The sequence below is a fragment of the Sciurus vulgaris genome, assembly GCF_902686455.1.
Source record: "Sciurus vulgaris genome assembly, chromosome: 3".
Classification (NCBI taxonomy): Eukaryota; Metazoa; Chordata; class Mammalia; order Rodentia; family Sciuridae; genus Sciurus; species Sciurus vulgaris.
The window spans coordinates 15,998,189-16,017,628 of NC_136463.1; the positions used below are offsets into that span (position 1 = coordinate 15,998,189).

A 19,440-nucleotide genomic window follows, 5' to 3' on the forward strand; every position below is an offset into this window, starting at 1 on the left:
TCATTAATATAAAAAATCCTGTAAGTAGATGATCAAAGAATAAATAACTTTAATCATGAAAGGTGTCCTTGAGGAGGTAGAGTGAAAAAATACATTAGTACAACTTACATGTTTATTCACTAATATTTACAGGATACTCATACCACAATATGCTATAGAATGAACTATGTAAGTCAGAGAAAGATATTAGAAATTAGATGGAAAATAATGGTCCTATTCTTTATTATCCCCCTTTTCTTTCTCCTTGTGAGTCTTCCAAGATCTATTAAAATCTTGTTTTCTCTACCAATTTACCTAGTAATTTTCATATGCATTTGTGACATAAACAATTCTAGATGTTCTTCTGGAAAAACTTTGCTTATGGAAGTCTATCAAAATGAAGTATCCCGCGGAACTCCAGCGCCAAGGCACCGCCCCCAAACTCAGCAACAGCGCTATAGTTTCCCATCTACCAACTCAGGGGGACACCTCTGTGGCCATCATAGATTATCCCCTACTGGGATGCCGCCATCTTTAGTTGGGGCAGCTCCCATCCTGGGACACCTGCCAGAGACTTGAAAGTTCATTATCAAGTACCTTTCATGCATTAGGCTACTGAAGACTGGGAGGTTTGAAGAGAATATTAAAGTTTTGTTGTAGATTTTTAAAAATGTTCTCACTCTATTTTCCTCTTATTTATCTGTTTCCTTAGTCTCTTTCTCCCTTTTCTAATGCTAACAACCAACTTCTTTTGATTCCGTTTTCACTCTTCTTATGATATAGTACCTCTATAAGTCACTTCTAATCTCATTAACATTACATCCTAAACCCCTCCCCATCCTTTTTGTTCACCATTAGAAACTGTAGACCTTATTGCAGACCTACAGTTTATGCTGCAGATAATAACTGAACTCATCATCTCTGTTTGTTATGTTAATGTTAATGACTTCATAGGGGCTATTTGGTTTAAGGCTACATATTGTTTGTATTGTATGCTGCTAATATTGATCTCTCTCTTAAAGGTGAGAAATTGGAAACCTGCAGGGACACTATAAACTGGGAAAACTGTAATACCTTACATCCCCACTGCTAGAGGGGAAGATACATGAACATTAAAAAAAGGGGGTGGGGGGAGAAAGTGCCCCAAACAAACCAAGATGCTATTTTTTTAAAATTTATTTTTATTGTAAACAAATGGGATACATGTTGTATCTGTTTGTAAATGGAGTAACAGCATACCATTTGCATATTCATACATTTACATAGAGTAATGATGTTTGATTCATTCCATTATTTTTCCTTCCCCCCCACCTATGAACATTGATGTGGCTGTATCTCTGTACTATGCTGACTTTAAGTTCTTTGGGTATAGGCCGAGGAGTGGGATAGCTGGGTCAAGTGGTGGTTCCATTCCAAGTTTTCTAAGGAATCTCCACACTGCTTTCAAGAGTGGCTGCACTAATTTGCAGCCCCACCAGCAATGTATGAGTGTACCTTCTTCCACCCATCCTCTCCAACACCTATTGTTGCTTGTATTCTTGATAATCACCATTCTAATTGGGGTGAGATGGAATCTTAGTGTAGTTTTGATTTGCATTTCTCTTATTACTAAAGATGGTGAACATTTTTTTCACGTTTGTTGATTGCTTGTAGATCTTCTTCTGTGAAACATCTGTTCATATCCTTAGCCCATTTGTTGATTGGGTTATTTGTATTCTTGGTGTAGACTTTTTTGAGTTCTTTATATATCCTGGAAATTAGTGCGCTATCTGAAATATGAGTGGCAAAGATATTCTCCCACACTGTAGGCTCTCGCTTTGCATTGCTGATAGTTTCCTTTGCTGAGAGAAAGCTATTTAGTTTGAATCTATCCCAGTTATTGATTCTTGCTTTTATTTCTTGTGCTATGGGAGTCCTGTTAAGGAAGTCTGGTCCTAAGCCAACAAGGTGAAGACTTGGACCTACTTTTTCTTCGATAAGATGCAGGGTCTCTGATCTGATTTCATGGTCCTTGATCCATTGTGAGCTGAGTTTTGTGCAGGGTGAGAGATATGGGTTTAGTTTCATTCTGTTGCATACGGATTTCCCAGCACCATTTGTTGAAGAGGCTATCTTTTCTCCATTGCATATTTTTGGCCCCTTTGTCTAGTGTGAGAAAATTGTATTTATTTGGGTTTGTGTCTGTGTCCTCTATTCTGTACCATTGATCTATTTTGGTGCCAATATCATGCCGTTTTTGTTACTATTGCTTTGTAGTATAGTTGAAGTTCTGGTATTGCGATACCCCCTGTTTCATTGTTCCTGCTAAGGATTGCTTTAGCTATTCTGGGTTTCTTATTCTTCCAGATGAATTTCATGATTGCTGACTCTATTTCTGTGAGGTACGTCATTGGGATTTTAATTGGAATTGCATTGAATCTGTATAGCACTGTTGGTAGTATGGCCATCTTGACAACATTAATTCTGCCTATCCAAGAACATGGGAGATCTTTCCATCTTCTAAGGTCTTCCTCAATTTCTTTCTTCAGTGTTTTGTAGTTTTCATTGTAGAGATCTTTTACATCTTTGGTTAGATTGATGCCCAAGTATTTTTTTTTTTTTGAGGCTATTGCAAATGGAGTTGTTTCCTCATTTCCCTTTCAGCTGTTTCATCGCTTGCATATAAAAATGCTGTAGATTTATGTGTGTTGATTTTATAGCCTGCTATTTTGCTGAATTCATTGATTAGGTCTAGAAGTTTTCTGGAGGAGGTTTTTGGATCCTCTAAATATAGAATCATGTCATCCGCAAATAGTGACAACTTAAGTTCCTCTTTTCCTATTCATATCCCTTTAATTTCTTTAGTCTGCCTAATTGCTCTGGCTAGAGTTTCGAGGACAATGTTGAATAGAAGTGGTGAAAGAGGACATCCCTGTCTTGTTCCCGTTTTTTAAGGGAATAGTTTCAGTTTTTCTCCATTAAGAATGATGTTGGCCATGGGCTTAGCATAAATAGCCTCTACAATGTTCAGATATGTTCCTACTATCCCTATTTTTTCTAGTGTTTTGAGCATGAAGGGGTGTTGTATTTTGTCAAACGCTTTTTCTGCATCAATTGAAATAACCATATGATTCTTATCCTTAAGTCTACTGACATGATGGATTATGTTTATTGATTTACGAATGTTGAACTTGATCATGGTGCACAATTTTCTTAATATGTCTTTGAATACGGTTTGCAAATATTTTGTTAAGGATCTTTGCATCTATATTCATCAAGGATATTGGTCTAAAATTTTTTTTCCTTGATGTGTCTTTGCCTGGTTTGGGTATGAGAGTGGTATTAGCTTCATAGAATGAGTTCAGTAGGGTACCCTCCTTTTCTATTTCCTGAAATACTTTGAGAAGTATTGGAATGAGATCTTCTTTGAAGGTCTTGTGGAACTCGGCTGAGAATCCGTCTGGTCCTGGGCTTTACTTGGATGGTAAATTTTTAATGGCTTCTTCTATTTCATTGCTTGATATTGATCTGTTTAAATTGTGTATGTCCTCCTGGTTCAGTGTGGGAGGAGCATATGTCTCTAGAAATTTGTCAATGTCTTCGGTACTTTCTATTTTGTTGGAATACAGATTTTCAAAGTAGCTTCTCATTATGTTCTGTATCTCAGTGGTGTCTGTTGTGATATTCCTTTTGCATCATGTAGTTTAGTAATTTGAGTCTTCTCTCTCTTTCTCTTTGTTAGTGTGGCATCTCTTTACTTTCTCAAAGAATCAACTTTCTGTTTTGTCAATTTTTTTGAATAGTTTCTTTTGTTTCAATTTCATTGATTTCAGCTCTGATTTTAATTATTTCCTGTCTTCTACTACTTTTGCTGTTATTCTGTTCTTCTTTTTCTAGGGCTTTGAGCTGTAATGTTAGGTCATTTAGTTGTTGACTTTTCATTCTTTTCTGGAATGCGCTCCATGCAATGAATTTTCCTCTTAGTACCGCTTTCATAGTGTCCCAGAGATTTTGATATGTTGTATCATCATTCTCAGTGACCTCTAAGAATTTTTTAATCTCCTCCCTGATGTTTTTTGTTATCCATGTTTCATTCAATAGCATATTATTTAGTCTCCAAGTGTTGAGTAATTTCCCTTTTTTATTTTGTCATTGATTTCTACTCTCAGTCCATTATGATCTGATAGAACACAAGGCAGTATCCCTATTTTTTTTGCATTTCCTAAGGGCTGCTTTGTGGCATAACACATGGTCTATTTTCGAGAAGGTTCCATGTGCTGCTGAGAAGAAAGTGTATCTGCTCATTGATCGATGAAATATTCTATATATGTCTATTAAGTCTAGGTTATTGATTGTGTTATTGAGTTCTATGGTTTCTTTGGGTGGATTTTGTTTGGAAGATCTATCTAGTGGTGACAGCGGTGCGTTAAAGTCGCCCAGAATTATTGTGTTGTGGTCTATGTGATTCTTGAAATTGAGAAGGATTTGTTTGATGTACAGTGATGCACCATTGTTTGGGGCATAAATATTTACTATCGATATGTCTTCCTGATTTATGGTTCCCTTAAGCAGTATGAAATGTCCTTCTTTATCCTTTCTGACTAACTTTGGCTTGAAGTCCACTTTATGTGATATAAGGATGGAAACCCCCGCTTTTTTACTGAGTCTATGTGTGTGGTAAGTTTTTTCCCATCCTTTCACCTTTAGTCTGTGGTTGTCTTTTTCTATGAGATGAGTCTCTTGCAGGCAGCATATTGTTGGGTCTTTCTTTTTAATCCATTCTGCCAGTCTATGTCTCTTGATTGATGAGTTTAGGTCATTAACGTTCAGGGTTATTATTGAGAAATGATTTGTATTCCCAGTCATTTGGCTTATTTTTTGTTTTTAAGTTGGCTTGGTTTCTCCTTTGAGTGGTTTTTCTCTAAGGTAGTTCCTCCCTTTGCTGACCCTACATTGTTGTTTTTCATTTCCCTCCTCATGGAATATTTGTTGAGAACATTCTATAGCTCAGGCTTTCTATTTGTAAATTCTTTTAACTTTTGTTTATCATGGAAGGATTTTATTTCATCTTCAAATCTGAAGGTTAGTTTTGCTGGGTATAGGATTCTTGGTTGGCAACCATGTTCTTTCAGAGCTTGAAATATGTTGGTCAAGGCCCTTCTAGCTTTTGGAGTCTGGGTTGAGAAGTCAGCTGCTATCCGTATTGGTTTCCCCTATATGTAATGTGATGCTTTTCTCTCGCGGCCTTCAAAATCCTATCTTTATTTTGAATGTTAGGCATTTTCATTACAATGTGCCTTGGTATGGATCTGTTGTGATTCTGTCATTTGGTGTTCTGTAAGCCTCTTGTATTTGATTTTCCATTTCATTCTTCAGGTTTCGGAAATTTTCTGATATTATTTCATTGAATAGGTTGTTCATTCCTTTGGTTTGTATCTCTGTGCCTTCCTCAATCCCAATAATTCTTAAATTTGGTCTTTTCATGATGTCCCATAGTTCTTGGAGATTCTGTTCATGATTTCTTACCATCTTCTCTGTTTGGGCGACTTTATTTCAAGATTAAATATTTTGTCTTCATTGTCTGAGGTTCTGTCTTCCAAGTGGTCTAGTCTGTTGGTGATGCTTTCCATTGAGTTTTTTATTTGGTTTATTGTCTCCTTCATTTCAAGGATTTTGTTGTTTTTTTTTTGAGAATCCTATCTCTTTGTTGAAATGATCTTTGCTTCCTGCAGGTGCTCTTTCCGCTTATTGGTATTATCATTCGTTGCCTGCAATTGCTCTCTTATCTCATCCTTTGCTTCGTAAATCATCTTAATCATGTATAATCTGAAGTCCTTTTCTGACATTTCTTCTAACATACTGTCATTGCATTCTATTACTATAGAATCTAGATTTGTTTGGATCATTTTCTTCCCTTGTTTTTTCATGTTGTTCATGTATCTTCCCCTCTAGCACTGCAGATCTGGGGGTATTGCAGATTTCCCCCTATAGGCTTATAGGGGCCCTATAGGTTTCCAAAACCCTTTCTTTAAGGGGAGATCAATATTAGCAGTGCCCAAATCAGACACTATGCAATCCTAGACCAAATAGCCCCTATGGGGACAATAACAAAATTGGTCAATAATAAACAAAAATGAGTTCAAATATTATCTTCGGTAAAACAAACAGGTTTGTAATAAGGTCTGCAGTTTCAAATGAAGGACAAAGAGGATGCAGAGGGATGTAAAATGTGGCTGTTAATGAGATAAGAAAAGAATATACAGAAGTTCTAGAAAATAGAAAGGGTGAGAGTGTAATCAAAAGAAATCAGATGTTAGCATGCAAAAAAGGGAGAAAGAGACTCTGAGGGAACAGGTAAACAAAAGGAAAAGAAAGCAAAAAAAGTAAAGAAATAAAAACTTAAATTTTTTTAAAAAGGAGAAAAAAGAAAATCTACTGTATAACAGTCATATACTAATGAAACCTCCCAGTGTTCAGTAGCCTGATGCATGAGAGGTACCTGACAATGAGCTTCAAGCCTCCAGCAGGCGTGGCAGGATGGGATTTGCCCCAACCAAAGATCGGAGCTACGGCTTCAAGGATTATCCAAGATGGCCGCTCTGTCTTCGAAATGTGTTGGCAAATGGGGAGCTGCAGCTCAGGGGTGGCCGTGATCAGCTGGAGGTCCTGGAGACAGGATGCAGTTGGTCCAACAGGGGTCCTGGAGGTCCAGTGTGTTTGGTGTAGTTGTGGGATCCTGGAGGCCGGGGTGCAATCAGTTGGTCTGGGGTCCCGGTGATAGGGTGCAGTCAGTTGGTCTGGGGGTCCTGGCGGCAGGGAGCAGTCAGTCGATGTGAGGGCCCCAGAGGCAGGGAGTGATTGGTCAGGCTGAGGGATCCTGGAGATGGGGCTCAGTCAGTCCGGCCAGGGGTCCTACGGGGCCTGGCTGTTGTCTCAAAATGGCAGCAGCCACGTGTAATCAAACCTGCAGGTACTGTAACAGTGAACTTCCAGGCAGCAGCAGGCAGCTGGTGCTCCACTGGCGGTTGGCGATCAGTTTGCTGACTGTTGTCGGATGATCGGGAGGTGAACCTCGAGCGTTGGGTGATGGATAGGAGTAAGGCAGGCAAATGGCCGATATGATAGACGCCTGACAGTGAGCAATGTGCTCTCAAAAAAGGCGTCGGTATGCTGGCAGACTGCAGGTCATCACAGAAGACAAATGAGTAAACACCAGGGGATCAATAAGCAGCAAAAACTGCCTGACCAAGAAACAGATATCCTCTGCTTGAAACCGGCGTTATGGAGCGACAAGGAAGGCAAGATGCTATATTAATAGAATCCATTGACAGCACAGAAGAAATGTCAGAAAAAGAGATCAGAATGTATATAATTAAAATGATCCATGAAGTAAAAGATGATACAAGAGAGCAAATGCAGGCAATGAATGATCACTTCAATAAACAGTTAAAAGTGCAAATGCAGAAAGAACAAATGCAGGAAGCAAAAGATCATTTCAATAAAGAGATAGAGGTTCTGAAAAAAACAAGCAAACAGAAATCTCTGAAATGAAGGAAACAATAAACCAAATTAAAAACTCAATAGAAACCATCACCAACATACTAGATCACTTGGAAGCCAGAATCTCAGACAATGAAGACAAAATATATAATCTTGAAAATAAAGTTGACCACACAAAGAAGATGGTAAGAAATCATGAACAGAGCCTCAAGGAATTATGGGATAACATAAAAAGAAAACATTTAAAATTACTGGGATTGAGGAAGGCACAGAGCCATAAACCAAAGTAATGAACAATCTATTCCATGAAATAATATCAGAAAATTTCCCAAACCTGACAAATGGAATAAAAAATCAAATACAAGAGGTTTAGAGGGCAGCAAATGTACAAAATTACACACATCCACACCAAGGCACATTACAATGAAAATGCCCAATATACAAAATATAGAATTTTACAGGCCATGAGAGGAAAGTATTAGATTACATATCCAATATGGGTATCAGGTGATTTATCAGTACAGATACTAAAAGCTAGAAGGAACTGGAACAACGTATTTCAAGCTCTGAAAGAACATGAATGAAAACCAAGAATCTTCTACCCAGCAAAACTAACCTTCAGATTTGATGTTGAAATCCTTTCCATGATAAACAAAAGTTAAAAGAATTCACAATTAGAAAGTCTGTGCTATAGAACATTCTCAGCAAAATATTCTACGAGGAAGAAATGAAAAACAATAATATCAGTCTGCAAAGCGACGAACTACCCTAAAGGAAAAGCCAATCAAAGGAGAAACCAACCCACGTTAAAAACCAAAAATAGGCCAAAATGACTGGGAATACAAATCATATATCAATAATAACCCTGAATGTTAATGGCCTAAGCTCATGAGTCAAAAGACACAGACTGGCAGACTGGATTTTAAAAAATGACCCAACAATATGCTACCTACAAGAGACAAATATCACAGAAAAAGACAACCACAGACTTGCAGTGAAAGGATGGGAAAAAAACATAGCGTGCACACGGACTCAGTAAAAATGCAGGGGTTTCCATCCTCATATCAGATAAAGTGAACTTCATGCCGAAGTTAGAAAGGATATGGAAGGACATTTTATACTGCTTAAGGGAACCACAAATCAACAAGACATAACAATCATATTTATGCCCCAAAGGATAGAGAATTGATGTATGTCAAACAAACCCTTCTTGATTTCAGGAATCAAACTGACTATAATATAATAATACTGAGTGACTTTAACACACCTCTCTCACCACTGGATAGATCTTACAAACAAAAACTGAACAAAGAAACCACAGAACTCATTAACATAATCAATAATTTAGACTTAACAGACATATATAGAATATTCCATCCATCAATGAGCGAATACACTTTCTTCTCAGCAGCACATGGATCCTTCTCTAAAATAGACCCTATGTTATGCCACAAAGCAACTCTTAGCAAATACAAAAAAGAGAGATACTACCTTGTATTCTATCGGATCATAATGGAATGAAATTAGAAATCAATGATAAAATAAAAAACAGAAACTACTCCAACACCTGGAAACCAAATAATAGGCTACTGAATGATGCATGGATAGCAGAAAACATCAGGGAGGACATAAAAAAAATTCTTACAGATAAGGAGAACACTGATACAACATAACGAAATCTCTGCGACACTATGAAAGCAGTACTAAAAGGAAAATTCACTGCATGGGAGTACATTCAAGAAAAGAATAAGTCAACAACTAAATGACCTAACATTACACCTCAAAGCCCTAGAAAAAGAAGAACAAGCAACAGAAGCGCTGCGTGTGGGAGATGTCAGCCAGCGGGGCTGTAGAGCCCGGCCCCCGGGGGCTGCCGCCGCCGCTCTCCCACTCCAGCCCGGCCATCCTCCGCAGGGCACTTGTTTCGGCCCATCAGCCAGTACGGAGGATGAGGAGCAGCAGCCCACCGAGATCGAGTCGCTGTGCATGAACTGTTATCGCAACAGCATAACGCGACTTTTGCTCACGAAGATCCCCTTCTTCAGAGAAATAATTGTGAGCTCCTTTTCCTGTGAACTCTGTGGCTGGAGCAACACGGAGATACAGTCGGCAGGCAGGATCCAAGACCAGGGAGTGCGCTATTCTTTGAGCGTTAGGGGTCCGGAGGACATGAACAGAGAAGTGGTGAAGACTGACTCTGCTACCACCAGGATACCTGAGCTGGATTTTGAAATTCCAGCTTTCAGCCAGAAGGGAACTCTGACCACTGTTGAAGGATTGATCAACTGTGCTATCTCTGGCCTGGAGCAGGACCAACCCACACGAAGGGCAAAGGAAGAAGCCATAGCTGAAAGAATTGATGAGTTCATTGTCAAACTGAGGAGCTAAAGAAAATGGCCAACCCTTTCACTTTGATGATTGATGATCCCTCGGGGAACAATTTTGTAGAAAATCCCCATGCTCCCTGGAAAGATGATGCCCTAGTGATCACACACAACAACCGGACCCTGCAGCAGGAAGAGATGCTGGGGCTCCAAACAGAAGCACCAGAAGAGAAGTCAGAAGAGGAAGATCTCAGAAATGAAGTACTTCAGTTCGACCACAAACTGCCCAGAATGCAATGCCCCTGCTCAGACCAACATAAAGTACAAATCCCCCACTTTAAGGAAGTTATTGTCATGGCCACCAACTGTGAGAACTGCAGACATCAAACTAATGAGGTGAAATCTGGAGGAGAGGTAGCACCCTTGGGAACCAGAATCACACTCCACATCACAGATCCCTCAGACATGACCAGAGACCTTCTCAAGTCTGAGACATGTAGTGTGGAAATCCCAGAGCTGGAATTTGAACTGGGAATGGCTGTCCTGAGTGGCAATTTCACCACCCTGGAGGGGTTCCTGAAAGACATCTGCAAACTGGTAACCAAGAACCCTTTCACATTGGGTGACAGTTCCAATCCTGGTCAGTCAGAGAAACCGCAGGAGTTCAGCCAAAAGTTGAACCAGATCATCGAGGGTAACATGAAGGCCCACTTTATTATGAATAATCCAGCAGGCAACAGTTACTTGCAGAATGTCTATGCACCTGAAGAAGATCGGGAGATGAAGATGGAGCGTTACAAGTGCACCTTTGAACAAAATGAGGAGCTAGGGCTCAATGACATGAAGATGTAGGGCTACGAGGCAGGCTTGGCCCCACAGCGATAGCAGTAGGTGAATTACTGGCCAGCTCTGGCACAGCTCATCCTGCAGGGTTATTTATCACTGTTGGAAAAAAAGCTGGCTGTACCCTTCCTCAGGTGCAGAGGATACCTGGCCTACCTCAGAGATCTAGCCACACTTTCTAAACAGCTGGTGATGCATGGGCAAGCCTGTGGTGTTACTTGACTTTATTTTCAAGGTTCTGAATTGGCCTGAGAAGAAACCCAAGAATGAAGCATGGACTATGTCATCATCACTTTTTCTTTATCAGCGCTTTACCCTCCCTCCACGCAGTGCTCTATCCTCTGGAGTTTGAATACTGAAGTTGGTGAATATGAAAGACAGTTACAGCTGGGGTTTGGGAATTGGTTTGGAGCATGTAAAGTAGTGACTTTCAACAGGAAAGAAGTCATCTTGGGGAGGGGGTTGCAGTCTGCATAGGTGAAGAGGTTTTCATTAAAATGATGGCTTTCCACCAAAAAAAAAAAAAAAGAAAAGAAAAGAAAAAGAAGAACAAATCAACAACAAAAGTAGAAGACAGGAAATAATTAAAATCAGAGCTGAAATCAATGAAATTGAAACAAAAGAAACAATTCAAAAAATTGAAAAACAAAAAGTTGGTTCTTTGAAAAACTAAACAAAATAGATAAACCCTTAGCCACACTAATGAAGAGAAGGGCAGAGAAAACTCAAGTTTACTGAAATTTGAGATGAAAAAGGAAATCACAACAGACACCACTGAAATATAAGATATAATTAGAATCTACTTTGAAAACCTATACTCCAACAAAATAGAAAATCTCGAAGACATCAACAAATTTCTGGAGACATATGATCCACCCAAACTGAATCAGGAGGACATACACAATTTAAACAGATCAATTTCAAGCAATGAAATAGAAGAAGCCATCAAAAGCCTAACAACCAAGAAAAGCCTGGGACCAGACGAATTCTACAATTCAGTCGAGTTCTACAAGACCTTCAAAGAAGTACTAATTCCAATACTCCTCAAAGTATTCCATGAAACAAAAGGAGGGAACCCTTCCGAACTCATTCTATGAAGCTAATATCACCCTGATACCAAAAGCAGACAAAGACACATCAAGGAAAGAAAACTTCATACCAATATCCCTGATGAACAGAGATGCAAAATTTTTTAACAAAATTCTGGCAAATTGCATACAAAAACTTATTAAAAAGATAGTCCACCATGAACAAGTGGGGTTCATCCTAGGGATGCAAGGTTGGCTCAACATCCAGAAATCAATACATTAGGTCATCACATCAATAAAGTTAAGAATTATATGATCATTTCAATAGATGAAGAAAAAGCATTTGCTAAAATACAGCACCCCTTCATGTTCAAAACACTAGAAAAACTTTACAGTAAGAATACAAATAACCCAACCAATAATGGGCTAAAGAGTTGCTGAGCAGACACTTCACAGAAGATTTATAAGCAATCAACAGATATATGGAAAAATGTTCAACATCTCTAATAATAAGAGAAATGCAAATCAAAACTACCCTAAGATTTCATGTCACCCCAATTAGAATGGCTATTATCAAGAACATAAGCAACAATAGGTGTTGGTGAGGATGTGGGGGAAAAGGTACCCTCATACATTGCTGGTGGGGTTACAAATTGGTGCAACCACTCTGGAAAGCAGTTTGGAGATTCCTTAGAAAACTTGGAATGGAACTACCATTTGACCCAGATATCCCACTCCTTGGCCTATACTCAAAAGACTTAAAATCAGCATACTACAGTGACACAGTCACATCAATGTTTACAGCAACTTCACCATAGCTAGATTGTGGAACCAACCTAGATGCCCTTCAACAAATGAATAAAGAAACTGTGGTATATATACACAATGTAATAGCACTCAGTCATACAGAAGAATAAAATTATGGCATTTGCAGGTAAATGGACAGTTGGAAAATATCATGCTAAGTGATAGAAACCAATCCCCAAAAAACCGAAGGCTGAATGTTTTCTCTGATAAGTGGATGCTGATACATAATGGGGCAGGGGTCAAGGAAAGAACTGAGGAAGGATGGATTGTGTAGAGGGAAATGAGGGGTGGGGGGCTGGGGAAAGGAAAGATGATAGAATGAGACAAGCATCATTATCCAATGTACATGTATGATTACACAAATGGTGTGACTCTACATTGTGTACAACCAGAGAAATTAAAAGTTGTAACCCATGTGTGTACAATGAATTAGAAAAACCTTTAATTTAATTGACAACTAATTGTACATATTTGTGTTGTAGAAAAATAAAATAAAATAAAATAAAATGAAGCATCACTAAAAATTGACAGTTCACAAAATTCACCTTAAAATGAAAGAACATTATATAGGTATTAGAATAAAATATGAACTATTATAAAATCTAGAGTGGAAGGGCTTCCTAAAGTATGATTCAAATTCCAGAAACTCTGAAAAAAAATTATTAATTTAAATATTTAAAAATGAAAAATTTTATAATAGAAAAGATACCATGCTCAAAATTAAACAAATAAATAAAAGATCAAGAGAAAATGCCTTTAAGTAATACTTTATAATTATTCTATTTATATAAAGAGCTCCTACAAGTCAATAAAAACCAACAACATAAAAACAGAGATAAAGCATCTAAACATAAAATTCACAGAAAATACAAATGACCCCATACACATAGGAAACTCAGGAAAAGTAAAATTAAATAATTTTTGATTCAATAGGTTGATAAAATTTAAACATATAGTTTCTACTATAAACAAGAATGAAAGAAGAATAGGACTTCTTATACAATTGGTGGCCATGTGTATTGGAATAGGTATTCTTTGAAGAGGTGCAATTTGACATTATCTACCAAAATTGTAAATGCAGATATTGTTTTATTTCATAATTGAGAATACTTTATTAGTTTCTGTCATCAAACCCATGTACATAAGACCTTACATATTTAACAAGTACATTACCCCTGTACAAATGAAAAAAAAATTAAGTTTAACATTTCTAAACCAACATGGCTGTTAATATCTGTACAATGCCATCTCAACACAGTACACTGGAATACGTTTTCCAATATTGACAACACAACTAAAGTTTCCAAAAGTTCAAATTTTATATATATATATATGTGTGTGTATTCATATTTATATAAAAAGGAAAAATAATAGCCATATATTCTGCATCAATAGCAGCAACAGCTTTTCCAGGTTCTAAATGCAGATACTCTATGACCCAGATGTTTCACTTCTAGAAAGTTATCTTAGAAAAAAATCCTATGTATACCCAAAAATAAGTACAACAATATGTACTACAAGCATTGTCTCAGTTTAACAAAATAGTGTAATATATGTCATGGAAAAAGATTCTAAAACATAGTATGTGGGAAAAATAACAAAATATGGAAAATATATAGTGTGATCCATTTATGTATATAGACAAAAATACGTATTTATGTGTACATTTATAAAGCTTCACAGAGGGCTGGGGCTGTAGCTCAGTAGTAGAGCACTTGCCTAGCATGTGTGAGGTACTGGGTTCCATCCTCAGCACCACATATAAATAAATGAATAAAACAAAGGTCTATCAACATCTAAAAAATATTTTTAAAAAAACTTTAGATTCCTCGCAGCACCAGGGGCGGGGCGTAGCCGACTGTGTGTGAGGAAAGGGGTGCTGAGGGAAGGGAGCGCTATCCCGCTAGCGGAAGGCGTAGGCCCAGCGTTTGCCGGCTGTGGATCGTGCCGAACTGGGCACGCTGCAGGCTCGCCCGGACGCTGTGGAGGACACGCGCGCCGCTGTCAGCGATCGCTCGTAGGTGCCTCCGCACGAAGGGGTCACTGTCCTTGGCAGATCAGAGAGAGAGGGCGAAAGGGCCGTCCCGCACTTTCGACCAGGCGTTGCTGGAGTTCCTAGTGGGTCCGCTTTCCCAAGAAACCGCTCAGATATGAAGCCTCAACAAACGAATTGATTAATGAAGAGTTGGGAATAGCCTATCCAATCACTGATGGAATTCCTAATATGATACCACAAGCAGCTAGGACGACACATCAAAATAAGAAACAAGAAGAAACGGAGCAGCACTAGCTCATAATTTTAAAAACTCAGCAATTTAATTTTCTTACTACTATATACGTTTTAAAAGCAAGGTAGCGGGAAATAAGTGGGGAAGAAGAATGTTTCTGTCTCTGCCTACGTTGACTGTTCTGATCACACTGATCTCTTTAGCGGGATTGTTCTACTCTGCCTCTGTGGAAGAAAACTTCCCACTGGGCTGCAACAGTACTGCTAGCCTTTGCTTTTATAGTCTGCTCTTGCCGGTAACCAAACCAGTCTACGTGTTCTTTCACCTTAGGACTTGGATGGGTATTAAACTATTTAGACATAATTAATGCAGTCCCAGCCAAGATGGTAAATATATTGATGTTAGGTTTCAAGTATCTATCTCTGAAAGCTCATTTAGATGCAAATACTGGAGACCCTTTTAGTTTGCAAGAAAGTTGCTTTGCCTTGCTTCTCTTTGGCTTAGGACTGTGGGAGGTTTAAGCTGCATAAATGTCTTTGTGCTTTTGTTCTGCCCTTGTTTTTTGAAGATTCTGACTTAGAACTGCTGAATCAGAAGAAACATTTCAACAGTATGTCTTGGAGATTAACACCCCTGTTTATCTGAGGACCATTTGTTAGCTTATTAATATTTGGAATTTTATTTGTTTTAACTTCAGGATCAGTGGTAAAGCCAAGTCCACGTTAGGGATGACTCAGTTAATCTCAAAGAAGCTTTGAAAGAATAGTTGTAGAGAAATATATTTGAACTAGTGTTATAAAACTATAGTAAAATGGAAATTTCATGTACTTAAAACAACTCTGAATTCATAAAATTACCTTAATCTCTTTGGTATCAAATGTTTACATTAATAAAATAAGAAATTGACATTTTCCCTTAAAAAAAAAAAAAAAACTTTATAGAGAAAGATCAGATCTGAAAGGATAGCACCAAAAGATAACTATGCTTACCACTGGACAGGGAAGCAGACACTCAAAAGCAGGAGAGTTATAAAGAATGAATGATATGGAAAAAAAATTACTCTAAAAGAAGTTAAACTGAATTACTAACTTATAAAATCCAAGTAATATATACCCTTAAAAATAATTAATTTTTGTTTCTTACTGGACATTTCTAAATTACAACTGTATGTATTTATGGAGTATAAAGTGATACTACATATATGTACTGCAGAATGATGAAACCAAGCTAACATATCTACCACCTCAAATACTCACATTTTATTCCTCCTCCTAACTGAAACATTGTAAACCGTATAGGATTTTTGTTTCATATATTCTATTTCCAAAATGTTTTTTATTGCTCCTATTAAGTTACACATGGCAACAGAATTTATTTTGACATAATTACAAAAGCATGGAATATAATTTGGTCTAATTTAGGACCCAGGACTTCCCCTCTCTCTTTCTTGCCTCCTCCCCATTACCTTCCTTCTACTCTACTGATCTTTCTGCTATTTACTGTTATTTTTTTAAATTAGTGTCTTGTGGATGTACATGATGTGAGATTCACTCTGGTATATTCATATATGTATGTAGAAATGTTATATCAGATTCTTTCCAATGTCTCCCTATCCCATTCCTCCTCCTTTCCTTTTATTCCCTTCTGTCTACTCCACTGATCTTTCTTCTATTCTTTTTCTTTAATCCACCCCCACCTTATTTTGGATTAGCTTCCACATATCAGGGAAAACATTAGACCTTTGGCTTTCTTAGACTGGTTTCTTTCACTTAGCATGATAGTCTCCAGTTCCGTCAATTTAGCAACAAATGCCATAAAAGTCATTCTTCTCTTGGCTGAGTAATATTCCACTGTGTAATATACTCCATTTTCTTTATCCATTCAACTATTGAAGGGCATCTAGGTTGGCTCCATAGCTTAGCTATTGTGAATTTAGTTACTATAAACACTGATGTGGCTGTATCACTGTAGAATGCTGATTTTAAATCCTTTAGATATATACCAAGGAGTGGGATAATGGGGTCATATGGTAGTTCCATTCCTAGTTTTTTTGGAGCCTCCATACTGTTTCCAGAGTGGCTGCATGGATTTGCAGTCCCACAAACAATATATGAGTATATATACTCTTTTCCCCACATCCTTGCCAACATTTATTGTTACCTGTATTCTTGATAATTGGCATTCTGATTGGACTAAGATGAAATTTCAGTATAGTTTTAATTTGCATTTCTCTTAATAGCTAGAGATAGTGAATATTTTTTCACGTATTTCTTGAACATTCATATTTCTTCTTTTGAGAAGTATCTGTTTAGTTCCTTTGTCCACTTATCAATTAGGTTATTTTTTTCTGATGTTAAGTTTTTTGAGTTCTTTGTATATTCTGGATATTAATGCTCTATCTGAGGAGCAGATGGCAAAGATTTTCTCCAATTCTGTAGGCCTTTTTTCATGCCTAAATGTTTCCTTTGCTGTCAAGAAGCTTTTTAATTTGATACCATCCCACTTGATTTTTTTTTTTTTCTAGTTTTACTTCTTGCACTTTAGGAGTCTTGTTAAGGAAGTCAGTTCCTGAGCCAACATGTTGGAGTATTAGGCCTACATTTTCTTCTAGCAGGTGCAGGATTTCTGGTATAATTCCTAGGTCTTCGATCCACAATGAGCTGAGTTTTGTGCCAGGCGAGAGATGGGTTAAATTTCATTCTGCTACATATGGACTTCCAGTTTTCCCAGCACTATTTGTTAAAAAAGCCATGTTTTCTCCATCATATGTTTTTAGCACCTTTGTCTACTATCAGTTAACTGTATTTATGTGGGTTTGTCTCTGTGTCTTCTATTCTGTACCATTGGGCTTCATGTCTGTTTTGGTGCCAAAACCATGCTGTTTTTGTTACTACAGCTCTGTAGTATAATTTGAGGTCCAGTATTGTGATGCCTCCTGCTTCACTTTTATTGCTAGGATTGCTTTTACTATTCTGGGTCTCTTATTTTTCCAAATGAATTCTATGACTGCTTTTTCTATTCCAAATTAAGGAGACCAATTAAAGCACATAGAAGTATTTCTGGAAATAAAAAATGAAAACATGATTTCAGCCAAGGGTGGTGATGCACGTCTGTAATCCCAGCAGTTAGGGAAGCTAAGGCAGGAGCATCACAAGTTCAAAGACAGCCTCAGCAATTTAGCAAGACCCCAAGCTACTTAGCAAGACCCTGTCTCAAAAATAAGAAATGTACTGGGCATGGTGGTGCATGTCTGTAATGCCAGTGGCTCAGGAGGCTCAGACATGAGGATTATAAGTTCAAAGCCAGACTTAGAAAAAGTAAGGTGCTAAGCAACTCAGTGAGACCCTGCATGTAAATAAAATACAAGATAGAGCTGGGGATGTGGCTAGTGGTTGAGTACCCCTGAGTTCAATCCCTTGTCCCAAAAATAAAATTAAAATGAAAAATTAAAAAGACTAGGGATGTAGCTCAGTGGTTAAGCATCCCTGGGTTCAATCCCCCAGTACCAATAAATTAATTAATTAATTAATTAATTAATTAATAAACAAACCACCATGATTTCAAAGCTAAAAATGAAGTACAAGAGAAATGGTCATTATTAAAAAGTATATTCCAGTCAGGCATGGTGGCACCCAACTGTAATTCTAGCTACTAGGGAAGTTAAAGCTGGAGGATAGAGAGTTCAAGCCTAGCCTGGGCAACAAGAGTCCCTTCAAAAGAAACAAAAATTATGTTCATATTTCGGAAATCATAAAGGTCAAGATAAGAAATTCAGAGGGCAGATTCAAAAAACCCAATGAGAGAGTTTCAGAAAGAAAAGATAAATGAAAGAAGAAATCAAAGATGTAAGAAAACATTTTTATAGTTAGCAGTTCTCATAGTGTGGTCTTTATAGCAGCAGCATCAACAGCACCTATGAACTTGTTAGAAATGCAAATTTTCCAGCCCCACTTAGATGTATTAAATTAGAAAACAGGCCTGGGGTTCAGAATCTGTTTTAGCAAGTCCTCCAGTTAATCATGAGGCATGCTGAAGTTTGAGAACCATTGATGTAAGCAGAAAAAGAAAAGCTTTAAGACTCAGATTTAAAGAGCTGTGAGTTTCAGAGAGAACTAATTCTTCCAACTCATCCAACAAGTAATTAATTATCTACTATGTACCAAACATCATACTAGATACTGATACTACAGAAAGGAACCAGTTAGCAGTCACTGCCTTCAATAAGCTTAGAGTCTATATTAATAAGTAAAACAGCATGTCAGAATGTATTACATCCTATAGGAAGAAATAAATAAAGCAGAGGAGAGCAGGAATATTGGGGATTAAGGGAGGGAGATTATAATTTTAAACAGGATAAGCGCAAACCTGAAGGAGTTGATGGAGTAAGCTATGTAGATACCTGGGGAAAGAGAATTCCAGGCAGAAAAAAACCCAATGAAAAGATCCTAAATATAATCAGAAGTATACTCAGCTTATTCAAGGATAAAGAAGGCCTGTAAAACTAGAATACAGTAGATCAGGAGACAGGAACAGTTAGATTAGAAGACGATGAAATCAGAGGACTGGAACCACAATGTGTAGGGAATTATTAATTCTTGTGAGAACTTAACCTTTTATTCTGAGTAAGATAGGAAGTCACAGGGCAAGCATTAAGAGTAAAGACAAGATCTGATATAGTTTAAAAAGATCACTCTGGGGCTGGGGTTGCAGCTCAGTGGTAGAGTGTTTACCTACCATGTATGAGGCACTGGG

General features: G+C 37.7%; 2 protein-coding genes and 2 pseudogenes across 15 annotated transcripts in view; 3 read left to right on the top strand and 1 right to left on the bottom strand.

The window, feature by feature from the left end:
- Positions 1 to 19,440, bottom strand: part of TANC2 (tetratricopeptide repeat, ankyrin repeat and coiled-coil containing 2) — a 554,326-nt gene that overhangs the window by 477,909 nt on the left and 56,977 nt on the right. Inside the window, exon 1 of one of the 12 annotated variants that reach the window (XM_079134939.1) lies at positions 9,426 to 9,449. The exons of the other annotated variants lie outside the window; for them this stretch is intronic. The gene's annotated coding sequence lies outside the window, so the exon portion shown is untranslated. Of the gene's footprint in view, positions 1 to 9,425; positions 9,450 to 19,440 lie in introns of those variants that run through there. 12 annotated transcript variants of the gene reach the window in all.
- Positions 9,290 to 11,219, top strand: LOC306658216 (zinc finger protein ZPR1-like; annotated as a pseudogene). Its single transcript has one exon. The product of its transcript is annotated as a zinc finger protein ZPR1-like (transcript).
- LOC306657418 (protein preY, mitochondrial-like) lies at positions 12,722 to 14,750 on the top strand (annotated as a pseudogene). The gene is made up of 2 exons: positions 12,722 to 12,730; positions 14,315 to 14,750. The product of its transcript is annotated as a protein preY, mitochondrial-like (transcript).
- On the top strand, positions 14,840 to 15,955 carry LOC306658509 (phosphatidylinositol N-acetylglucosaminyltransferase subunit Y-like; the record flags this gene model as incomplete). The annotated part of the gene is made up of 1 exon (XM_079135564.1): positions 14,840 to 15,955. One exon carries the CDS (start codon positions 14,840 to 14,842, stop codon positions 15,053 to 15,055), a length of 216 nt encoding a protein of 71 aa, XP_078991690.1. The 3' UTR covers positions 15,056 to 15,955.